Genomic DNA, 11,331 nt, shown 5'->3' on the forward strand with positions numbered 1-11,331 from the left:
GCGGGAGCATGATGGAGATGGCGTCTGCGGACGGCGTGGTCGAGGAAGCTGTCCCGGCTGCGCGGCGTAGCAGGTGAGGAATCGGAGCCGGTAGAGCGAGCCGGGGCGTCGCAGGCGGAGCCCGAGCGAGTTCGCTGGCGTCCCTTGTCCGCCTCACCTTGGAAAGTTCCCCCGGTTTAAAATTCCCTGCCCACAGTCGCGGCCACGTACTTCTTCCGCCTCCCATTGCATTGCTTAGTTCTTCCTAAGCTCGGAGACAACGTTGGAAGCCGAGCCCCGGATGCCTCCGGAGACGGGGCATGAAGGGTGCTGTGGATTGTAGGTGGCTGGGATGACGTGCAGAAGGAGCTGCACCGTGCATGACTTTCTTTGTTGGGTGGGCCGAGATAGTCTTCCCTAACGTGTTGGTTTCCCTCCGGCTCAGCGGGAGCAGAGGAGCCGCCTTGAACAGCCTTGTCAACCGCTTGCCGCTCACGCCGTCGCTTTCCCCAAGGAAAAGGACCACCAGCCAGTCGAAAACGGAGCCGCCGCTGCTTCGGACTAGCAAGCGCACCATCTACACGGCTGGACGGCCGCCCTGGTACAACGAGACGGGCACTCCTTTCAAGGAAGCCTTTGTCATTGGTAGGAGAATCGGGGCTACTCCTTTGTCCTGTAGATGGGAGGGTCTGTTTGAGTCCTTATGAAATTTATCCAGCAACTGGGAGCTCATGGTCACTCTTTCCCTGCCTTTGGATATCTATTGGTTTCTAATTTTCTTTACCATATTTCCCCCCCTTCCTTTAAGTTACAGCTATTTGCATAGAATGAGATGAATATGCTGAAATAAGGTTTTTTTAAATCAGGTATTCTGCTGTTGTTGGCCATATTAGTAGTACCACGCCTGCTGGGTTTGGTTGTAATGTGTTACGTGAGCCACATCTATGCTTGCCACTCTGAGTAATGCTGCTGGTGACATCTGCATGCTGGCTTCTTTCCCACTAGGGAGATTGAAGTGGGGATCATTGGAAATCAAGGCACACTAGACAATAAAGAACAAGAGGAGAGGGAACATGTCTTAGGGCTGTTCCTCCAGATTATCCTCTTCTCATTAGCTTGTGTTAGTGGTGTTTTCGTCTTTCCCAGGCTTGTGTGGTGGCAGTGCATCTGGCAAGACTACAGTGGCCAACAAAATCATTGAAGCACTAGATGTGCCTTGGGTGGTGCTGCTCTCCATGGATAGCTTCTACAAGGTGGGCTGGTTAAAATATCTTGGCCCAACTCCCTCAACTCAACCCCTCTCAAAGGTAGAGATGGGAAGAAGTGAGAAAGCGGAGTCTAGAAAATCACCTCTACAGTACTGATCCAGTCTGTTCTCTTCCCTGTTTTCTGATGTCTTTGGTGCTCTTCCAGGTACTGAACAAAGAACAGCAAGAGCAAGCTGCCCGTAATGAATACAATTTTGACCATCCTGATGCCTTTGATTTTGACCTGCTCATCAGTGTCCTACGAAAGCTGAAAGAGGGCAAGAGCGTTAAAGTTCCTGTTTATGATTTTACCACACATAGCCGGAGCAAGGAGTGGGTATGTTGGTGTAGGAGAATGTTGCGCTATTCATAGCAATTAAATAGAATTTAATTTAAATTAAATAGAAATTAAAATGCTTCCCTTCTACCCTTCTCTGTGAGGCTGTATTATCTCCATAAGGTATTCATGATCTGGTATTCTGCAATTGGCTAAAACTGCACAAATACATAGACTTTGTTGGCTGGAGGGGTTGTTATAGGCCAGGTTGAAAGCCACCCAAGCTCCTCTAGAGAGTGCAGAATCATAGCTGCAAGCATGTAGCACACATGGCCAATAGTGTAAATTTCTGGGAATGGTTCACATGTGGAAGCCTTAGATTCCTCATTCCTGAGGTAGGTTTTCTATTCTAATGTGGAGCTGAAACGTTTCCCTAAAATGGCTGTATATTTTCTACATAAAGACATTAAATTGATCTACCTTAATTTTCTCAACTCTGTGGATTTCAGGTCCTAGAATTCCCCATTCATTCCACACACCTTCAAACTGCTGAGATTGATTCTAGCCCTGTTTTTATAAAAAGCACTATTCGTGCACATTCATTTATTTGGTTACAACTTCTTTCAATTGGTGAAAATAATGCTGCAATGTTTAAATTAAAAAGACTTTCTTTATCTTACCTACTATGTTTGCATGAATTGGCAGGCATTTCTTCTTTTGGAACCTGATGAGGTTCAGATGTTGCAGGATCTTTGGAAGGAGAACTGCATTTGACTAACAGTATAAATGGTCTTCACAGAATGTCTCATTTTGTATTTTCTGTCCTAGTTCACGTAATGAATTCCATTTTGCTTTTTGAAATGCAAATTTTTCTAAAGCAGTTTCTAAGTAAAATCAAATAAAAGAATAGAATTGTGATATGATCTGAAAAGAAAGGTCACCAATATTTTTCTGATGTTTTAGATGATTTTTTGATGTCAGCGAGAGTCTGTCTGGGGTAGGCTGTGCTGTTTTTGCTACGGTAGTATAGTATTCATTGAATGCCTGATTGGTTTCATTTTGGGGACTGAAGACAGGTAATAAAATTATAGTTCTGCTCATTAGGTGTCTTTTTTCATTTGCTTGCTAGTGTAGGGGTCTGTAACTATTTTTTAGATGGAGGAAGTTAGGAGACTGAGGATGAGTATATTTTATTCACTACAAGAAAATGGCAAATAAGTTCAATAAATAAATATTTCTGGAATACAGTGGACTCTTCCTTTTTTTTTTTTTTTTAGGAGAAATGACTATCACTTTTTCCTGAAAGCTGATGGTCACAGGTTGAAAATGGTGCTGCTAGAGGCTCGTTTGTCTCCATTGGTGATTTGAGGGCTATATCGCTACTCTATTGGCAATTATTTCATTTGAAAGCTTTGTTAGATTGTGGAGTCTTATAATACGAGAAAGAACTTAATGTGAAAAAGGGCATCATATTGGAATTGACCTTGGTTAATGTACCCAGGAAGAATGTCTTAGATCTGAGTTTCTGGTGGGTTCTGACTTCTCTCCCCAGCTTTAATTGACACATTATTTCTCCTTTCTTTGCAGAAAACTATCTATGGGGCCAATGTAATTATATTTGAAGGTATCATGTCATTTGCCAATAAGGAGCTTCTACAGGTATTGAATAGAACAAAGGTAACAAACATGAGTAGATGGGCTCCCTATTTAATCTGTGTCACAAATGCTTTGTGGGAAGTAACTTGTAAATGAGCCCCTCAAAGATGCAGACATTTGAATAAGTTCTAAGATAAGACTTTGGCCAGATGCCTTTGTCTCTAGTTTTTCCCTTCCTTGTGACTTCTGCAGCTCCTGGACATGAAAGTTTTTGTGGACACAGACTCGGATATCCGGCTTGTGCGGCGGTTGAAGCGGGACATCATGGAACGAGGGCGGGACGTGGCAGGTGTCATCAAGCAGTACAGCAAGTTTGTGAAGCCGTCCTTTGAGCAGTACATTGAACCTACAATGCAGGCAGCAGACATTGTGGTGCCTCGAGGTGAGAGAAGGAGGAAAGGCTGTAGGTTTGTTCAAGGTGCAACTTTGGGCTGTGTTATGTGCCAGTACTCACTGTAGGATACTCAGGAATTTTGAGTATGACCACTGAGACAGAATGCCTGCTTCATGTCTAAATATGACTACAATTTAGTCTCCTGGTTTCTAGTCCAGCACCTTAGCCACCACACTAAAAATGGTTCTCATAAAAGATCTGAAAACTAACTAGATATTTAAAACAAAGATTAACCTCTATGACCAAGAGAACCATTTGTACCAAGATCTTTAAGAAGCATTTAAAAAACAGACTGATTGATTTATGGGATATAGAAAATTTAAAAAAGGCTGAGTCCTGCCACTGAACTATGAATGGGAATGATGAAATATTACCTGAGATGCAGACATCCCTATTTCAGAATCTCTTTGACTTTTGAACCTACTCCCTAATTCAAATGATTTTTTTAAATAAAGAGTGATCTGTTAATACAGTTAACAGAGATGGAAGGGACCTTGGTGGTCTTCTAGTCCAGCCCCCTAACCAAGCAGGAATATCATTCTGGACAAATGGCTGTCTCATGTCTTCTTAAAAACCTCCAGTGATGGAGCACCTACAACTTCTGGATGCAAGCTGTTCTACTGATTAATTGTTCTCACTATCAGGAAATTTCTCCTTAGATCTAGGTTGGATCTCTCCTTGATAGTTTCCATCTGTTACTTCTTGTTCTGCCCTTGGGTGCTTTGGAGCAGGGGTCCCCAACCTATGGTCCGCGGCCTGGGAAAGGGCTGTGGGCTCTTGGCCAGCATGCTGCAGAAATGGCTGGTCGATGCATACACGCATGGATGCGCATTTCCCCCCACTCGCTCTAGCGCCCGCGGGCCTCTGCGCATGCATGCAGGCGCAAATGGGAATGCTAGTGCGGGGCGGGTATCCACAGCCCATTTGCGCATGTGCTGCTAGCCCGGGCGGTTTGCGCGGCCCGTTTGCGCATGCGCGAACAGACTTCTAGCTGCCGTGGGGGTACGTGGCTGTTCGCGTATGCACACGGCATCAGTGCATCGGTGCATGCCGCATGCGTGAACGGGGCTGCTAGTGCCACGCCAGTGTGCATGGCCCCATGCGTGCGCGGACTCACACAGCAATTTTGAAGCTGCTCCTTCCCTCTGGACCTCGAGCCCGGAAAGATTGGAGACCTCTGCTTTGGAGAATAGGTTATCCCCCTCTACTTTGTGACGGTCTGTCAAATATTGGAAGACCTCTGCCTGCTCATTCTATCCCCCTATCTATTGTGATGGCCACCCAGGGACATTATATTCAAATCAAGTACCATCTTGATACAGTATTTAGAATTAAAACAAAAATTATGTCTTTCAGTTATAGGCAAAGCTGCATTTATTTATAGGGCAAGATTAAAGGAGCTTTCCTCATCTGAATCCACCATATTCCACAATGCATGTCTCGCTTTTGAAAGAAAAACAGTATGCTTAATTTCTTTGACTAGCCTGGATCTTTCTGATATGGTTGTGTAATGTAAATGAAATTCCCCATTTGCTGTGATGGGTAAGAAAATAGAATTAGATCTAACCAACACTATCTACATTTTGGTAAAGTTTTAAAACGTTGAGTTTTACCAGTTACATAGCATTGTACAGGTAGGTATGAAAAATTATTCATAATTGCTTTACTATAAATCAAGTATTGGATTTCCTCTTGATGGTTTGACAGTCCCTTATGTCCCTATGCCAAATAGGCAGCAAGATGAAATAATTATTCATAAAATACATTTGAGATCTGGAGTTTGTATTGCCTTGGCATAATTCCCCCAGTTCTTGTGTCATAGTTGTATCATAGTTGATCTGGCACACAGCTCTTGCATATGCACAACATAGCAACCTCATAAATCACGTTCTCCAGTCAGTCTGAAGGGCAAAGTTTCCCTTCTGTAGGTTTCTTATCTTAATTAATCCCCACACACATTCTCCTCCCCTCCCAGCATCATCTAATTTAACTCTAAAAGTACCACACAGCTTATACACAGAGAGTGGCTGCCTCTTCATATTTTGTCAAAGCAAGAACATTCAATGTTAGCAGCATTGAAAACTGAAACATTGCTAGGAGTGGAGAGAATTTATTCCCCCACATCTTAAATTGCCCCCATGTCACAAGTATAGTTTAGCAAATATAAATCTGGTTAACACAGGCCAAAAAAAACGGACCCATTTCTAGGGGCCTCTTCTCCAAAGACCAAGAACTAAATAAGTAGCAGAGATAAGTATGTGCAGCATAACAAGGTTAGTCTACTTTGGGAAAAAGCCTTAGAAGTGAAATGCTTAAGACACTCTCTGGAAACATGTAATAGTTATTGCTGTTGCTGCTGCAATGATAATCACTCTAGCGCAGTGTTTCTTAACCTCGGCAACTTGGAAGATATGTGGACTGACTCCCAGAATTCCCCAGCCAGCCATTTTGGGATTTGAAGTTTACACATATTCAAATTGCCTAGGTTGAGAAACGCTGCTCTAGCACTTGGATCCATCTCCATGGTTTGTTGGAGTGAATGACCAAATCTGTGACTGAAAAACATTTTTTTCCCCAGGTGGAGAGAACTTTGTGGCTCTGGACTTGATTGTTCAGCATGTTCATAGTCAATTGGAAAAGGTGAGGAGAAGTAGTTTTGGGGAGGGAGAAAACATCACTGCTGCAGAAAGCCCCATTCCCACATGATTACTCCTCCTCATTGCCCAGTATCTGCTTCTTGTTATAGCCCTGCCAAGAATTTACCCTTTTCCCATATCCTGAAAAGGCATCCAATTCCTGGCCATTGCTCCCCTATATAAGCCACAAAGTAAAGATTGCAGGTCATGGGTGTTCCAAGAATCCTTCCACTCCCGATGGCCCCATCTACCACATTGTTTTTGTCCCCAAATTAGTAAGCAATAGGGAGATGGGGAAGAATGGCGCCACCATTCTATTATTTTAGGCTTGGCCTTGGGGCAAATGTTGCTGTGTACAGTGACCGGCTGTTCTGTTTTGTTTCACTTCCCACTACTCCCTGCCTTGTAACACTGCCTCCCGGTGTGGGTTCCTCCTCCTACCGCCCAGCGTGAAATCACAGTCAGGTATGGTGGCACCCTTAAAGAAATAGAGCTAGATCCTTCCTCCTCTTCTCTTCTCTCCCCCACCTTCTGCATCTTAGTATTGTTCTCTGACACCCATCAAGCCAGCCAGTGGGAGAGCAGCTGGGTGCTGGGGAAGATTTGCTTGTACTATCTGGTAGGAATAGGCAAGGAGATAAATATAGGCAGTTGCTGAGGCTGAAGATTCCTTAATGAGCATGTGCAAAATTCTGACCACTTTGGAACCTCACTAGAGCATGTTAGATTTGTGCTCTTTTTGAAGAGAATTCAGCTTTGCTGTCTTTCTTTACAATCAGACTTCTAAGTAGAGCTCTCAGGAAGGGTGCTGCTTGATAGCCTCACTTTCTCCTCCACGTCAAGGAAGTATTTATTGCCAACACTATTATTTTGTGTATAATAATATACACAATAACATACGGGACTGTACTGAATGGAGTTTCGGTACATTTTACATCCCAGCCACATTTCCACAAGTGTTATTTGCATACCAAAATGGTATACTTTTCAGCGAGGTTGGGATGGGGAAGTTCATTCAGTCGTTTAAGACTACTTTCAGTGAGCTACTGGGATCCCAGCTGCTCTCCCTGTTTTGGTACTGTGGGAGCATTCTGCTGTTCCTCTGCCCCATGTCTCAGGCAGGAAGCTGCTGCCTTGTTGCCCTCCTAACGCACTCTGTCTATCTGTCTCTCTTCTGTCCTGCTGGGCCTGGGCACCTGCATCAGAGGAAGCTACGCTGGCATATGTGAGGACACTTGGTCTCCTTTGGCTATTTCCTGCTGCACCTTCCTCTCCCTGTGTACTGTGTTCCATTTTGAGGGGATAGTGGGAACGGAGCAAGGCTGGGGGGGTCTTCCTGCCGATATCCTGTGCTCCTGTTTTTTAATCCAGTAGTAGAAAGATAACTTACCTGTGCCTGATTTTCATGGGTGGGCACTGGAGACTTTGGTGTGCTGTAGTTGCTGGGTAAAATTAGAGCAATTTATAATTGCTCGTAAGAGGTTTCGTGTCCTAGGTTACACTATTTGCCTTTTTAGAAGCAGGGAGAGGAGCTTGAATTTCCAGAATTTACTTTGGATCTAGTTTTCTTTCTTTGTGCACAAATGTTGGGGGGGAGGGACCATATGAGCAGAAATGATGTTTTGCATGCAGAGCTGCTATTGTAGGGCCAACAGATACATTGCTTCTTTCTTCCATGTGACTCATCATTTGTATTTTTGCACAGAGCAGCCTTGGCCTCTGCTCATCAGGGACAACCATTGCCAACAACCTTAAGTGTCTTGGAGAGCACACCGCAGGTTCGGGGGATGCACACTATTATCAGGTACTAGGCAAGATATATCAGTGGGTATGCTTGCCTCTGAGACAGGCTATAAGCCTTTGGAGAGGAAAAGTCCAGCAGTTTGTATTTTAGCAGCTACAGAGGAACATCAGAGCTGCTTAAGGAAAAGATGAAGGGCTTGGGTTTCATAGGCAAATTCAACGCTGTCAGACAGGTTGCTTTCGATATACATTTTCTGGGATGGAATCCTAGCATGGAATAACATTTCTTTTGCTTTTGCAGGAACAAGGACACCAGCAGGGATGAATTCATATTCTATTCCAAGCGTCTCATGCGACTGCTGATTGAACATGCCCTTTCTTTTCTACCACTCAAGGTATGTGCTTCTCCCATCATTTAACACCTCACACAAACACAGTCCACTTATCTTACAAGTGCCAACAGAGATGCTACAGACTGTCTAGCCTTCTATCTGCATATGGAGTTATTCTTAGGTTTTTTTGGTTCAAGCATGCCTTAGCAAATAGCCTTGCATGATTGTTGATTTGGCCTTGTCAGCTCCTTCTATTCCAACCTGCAATTGTCTTGACTTTTTCAGCCAGTTACTGTAGAGACACCACAGGGAACAATTTATGATGGGAAGAGATTCCATAGGCAACGGGTGAGTGATTTTTTTAAATTGCCTCAGAGGGGTCTGTGGGGTAGTATCTTTGTAGGACAGAGAATAGGGGAAAGGTGGTGAATATAATAATAATAATAATAATAATAATAATAATAATAATAATAATAATAATAATAATAATAATAATAATAATAATAATAATAATAATAGAATAACAGAGTTGGAAGGGACCTTCAAGATCTTCTAGTCCAACCCCCTGCTCAAGCAGGAAACCCTATACAATTTCAGACAAATGGTTGTCCAATCTCTTCTTAAAAACCTCCACAGCTTCTGAAGGCAAGCCATTCCACTGATTAATTGTTCTCACTGACATAAAATTTCTCCTTAGGTCTAGGTTGCTTCTCTCGATTAGTTTCAAGGAATTGCTTCTTGTCCTGCCTTCAGGTGCTTTGGAGAATAGGTTGACCCCCTCTTCTTTGTGGCAGCCCCTTAGATATTGGAGCACCACTATCATATCACCCCAATCCTCCTTTTCATTAAATTGGTGAAGATCAGTCTTGTTTTCTACAGAATAGGACTTTCAGCAGTCTTGTTGAGAAAGGTCTACTTTGCTTAGTAGCTGCTGGAGATGCAGCTGGGATTTTCTTCATGCAATCAAGCCCTCTGTCACTGTTACAAATACAGAGCAATAGATTTAAATGATTGCGTATTGACAAGGATCTTGGAAGAAAACTGTTTTCCCCTTTTATAGATCACTGGAATCTCCATCCTGAGAGCAGGCGAGACCATGGAGCAGGCTCTTACAGCTGTCTGCAAAGATATCCGCTTAGGAAAGATTCTCATCCAAACCAACCATGACACGGGGGAACCTGAGGTGAAAAGGGGAATTGAGTCTTTTGGAAGGGAGGGAGTTAATTTTGAGATGGGGCTGAATTGTGGATAAGATTATTTTTCTTACATCTTTTCTGCTCTTGCCAGCTGCATTATCTCCGGCTGCCCAAAGAGATCAGTGAAGACTACGTCATTCTGATGGACAGCACTGTGTCTACTGGAGCTGCTGCCATGATGGCTATTCGGGTGTTGCTGGTATGTTGAGGCCCAGTAATATGAGACGAGTGGTTGTTTGGTTGGAATTCTTCTGTTGTTGATGTTTGTAAGCCAAGGCAGACTGATGAATACAACTAATATGGAATGGGGTGCATCCATGACAGGGATTGATGGTTAAAGGTGTCATTGAAAATAGTTCGGAGAACTCAGAATAATTTTACCTGCAGTCTGGATGGAGTCTCAAGATCATATAGAGACTGCTCACAAGTGCTGTATCCCATAGGATCATGATGTACAAGAGGACAGGATCTTCTTACTGTCTCTGCTGATGGCAGAGATGGGAGTCCATTCTGTGGCTTATGCTTTTCCCCGTGTACGTATCATCACCACTGCTGTGGACAAGAGAGTCAATGAGGAATTCCACATCATTCCTGGCATTGGTAAGCAGTTGTTGTTTTCTGACATTTTGTTTTGCTTTGGCCTATTTGGTGAGCCTGAGTGGTACAGATCAGGCATTGTCTAGCTCAGGGGTAGTCAACCTTGGCTCTTTTATGACTCGTGGACTTCAACTCCCAGAATTCCTGAGCCAGCACAGCTGGCTCAGGAATTCTGGGAGTTGAAGTCCACGAGTTATAAAAGAGCCAAGGTTGACTACCCCTGGTCTAGCTGTAGCATTCATTTTCTGATTTTGATCTGCTGATTTAACAATATTTTTTTTGTTTTAGGTGAGGACATTGTAGTTTGCAAGATTAACACTTATTGTTTGATGCAATGTTGTGGGTATTTCCATGGGCCGGAAAGAAGTTCCTGAGCTGCCTCTGTTACAAGCATGTAATTCATGTTTTACTAGGTAATTTTGGAGACCGTTATTTTGGCACAGATGGCACCATCCCCTGGTATGAGAATGACGACATGGATTGCTGACCTGATTCTGCTGGACAAGGCTTTGTTTCTTGAATATTGGGCGTTTCTTCTTGGCTTGACTATGGGCATAATGCTATTGCCTTGGTCCTTTCTTTTCATAATTACAAGCTCTACTAGACTGCTCAGCAATGGTGCGATTTTGATAGCACTTCCTGCTATAATACCCCAACTGGGATGGAAACATTGCTGCTGCTGCTACTACCTTCCCATTCACTGTCTCCATATTTATTGGTATTTATTGGGGCACACGTAGAACTGTAGTACTGCTTCCCATCCTTTCAGTGCTGATTAGCTTCAGCAGCATCTTGTCCCCTATCAAGGATGCTGTAAGAAAATTATCCCTGCAAATCCATTGGATTTTTCACTGACCTGGTGACCTACTGTTCCCTTTTATATGTGTTTCCTGACTGACTGACGTGCAATGCAAGCAGGCTTCTGCACTTTGGCCTGGGGTTCCTCTCTAAAAAAATTTGATGCTGACTTATTCAGGATCCTGTCATCTTGATAGCTGTGTGTAAATTGCACTTGTCCTCCCTAATTTGTGACTGCACAAGCATTTGGGACCACAGCGTTGCAATAAGGGACCTCATACTAGAGGTAAGTGCTCTATGCCCAAAGTCAGTACTATTATGAGGGAAAGCCAGAGCTACATTTGCCTTCCAAACTGAAAGTAACTATTGGCCTAACATTAAGCCCCCAGCCTGCATTCCCTTGTCCTGATCTGTTTTTCAGGACTGTACTCAGCTGACTTGTTTTTTTAATGCCATAATAAAAATTTACAGTGGTA

The 11,331-nt window shown here is 43.5% G+C and overlaps 1 protein-coding gene across 1 annotated transcript; it reads left to right on the plus strand.

Moving 5' to 3' along the window:
* Nucleotides 1-11,331, plus strand: LOC107286445 (uridine-cytidine kinase-like 1). Its single transcript, XM_015814814.1, has 15 exons — nt 1-73; nt 425-624; nt 1,126-1,232; nt 1,393-1,563; nt 3,091-3,162; nt 3,352-3,541; nt 6,132-6,193; nt 6,638-6,654; nt 7,895-7,993; nt 8,234-8,327; nt 8,550-8,612; nt 9,325-9,447; nt 9,552-9,659; nt 9,904-10,060; nt 10,471-11,331. The coding sequence occupies exons 1-15, from the start codon at nt 9-11 to the stop codon at nt 10,542-10,544; spliced, it is 1,602 nt and encodes a 533-aa protein (XP_015670300.1). The 5' UTR covers nt 1-8; the 3' UTR covers nt 10,545-11,331.

This window comes from Protobothrops mucrosquamatus, unplaced genomic scaffold (genome assembly GCF_001527695.2).
Source record: "Protobothrops mucrosquamatus isolate PMUCROS unplaced genomic scaffold, P.Mucros_1.0 scaffold286, whole genome shotgun sequence".
In the NCBI taxonomy this organism is placed as follows: Eukaryota; Metazoa; Chordata; class Lepidosauria; order Squamata; family Viperidae; genus Protobothrops; species Protobothrops mucrosquamatus.

What these genes read in the sequence shown, in the direction of transcription:
- LOC107286445 (XM_015814814.1), top strand. Translation starts at nt 9, where the DNA reads ATGATGGAGATGGCGTCTGCGGACGGCGTGGTCGAGGAAGCTGTCCCG. An exon ending in GGGATGCACACTATTATCAG is followed by an intron (nt 7,994 to 8,233) that starts GTACTAGGCAAG and finishes TTGCTTTTGCAG; the next exon opens with GAACAAGGACACCAGCAGGG. An exon ending in AGAGATTCCATAGGCAACGG is followed by an intron (nt 8,613 to 9,324) that starts GTGAGTGATTTT and finishes CCCCTTTTATAG; the next exon opens with ATCACTGGAATCTCCATCCT.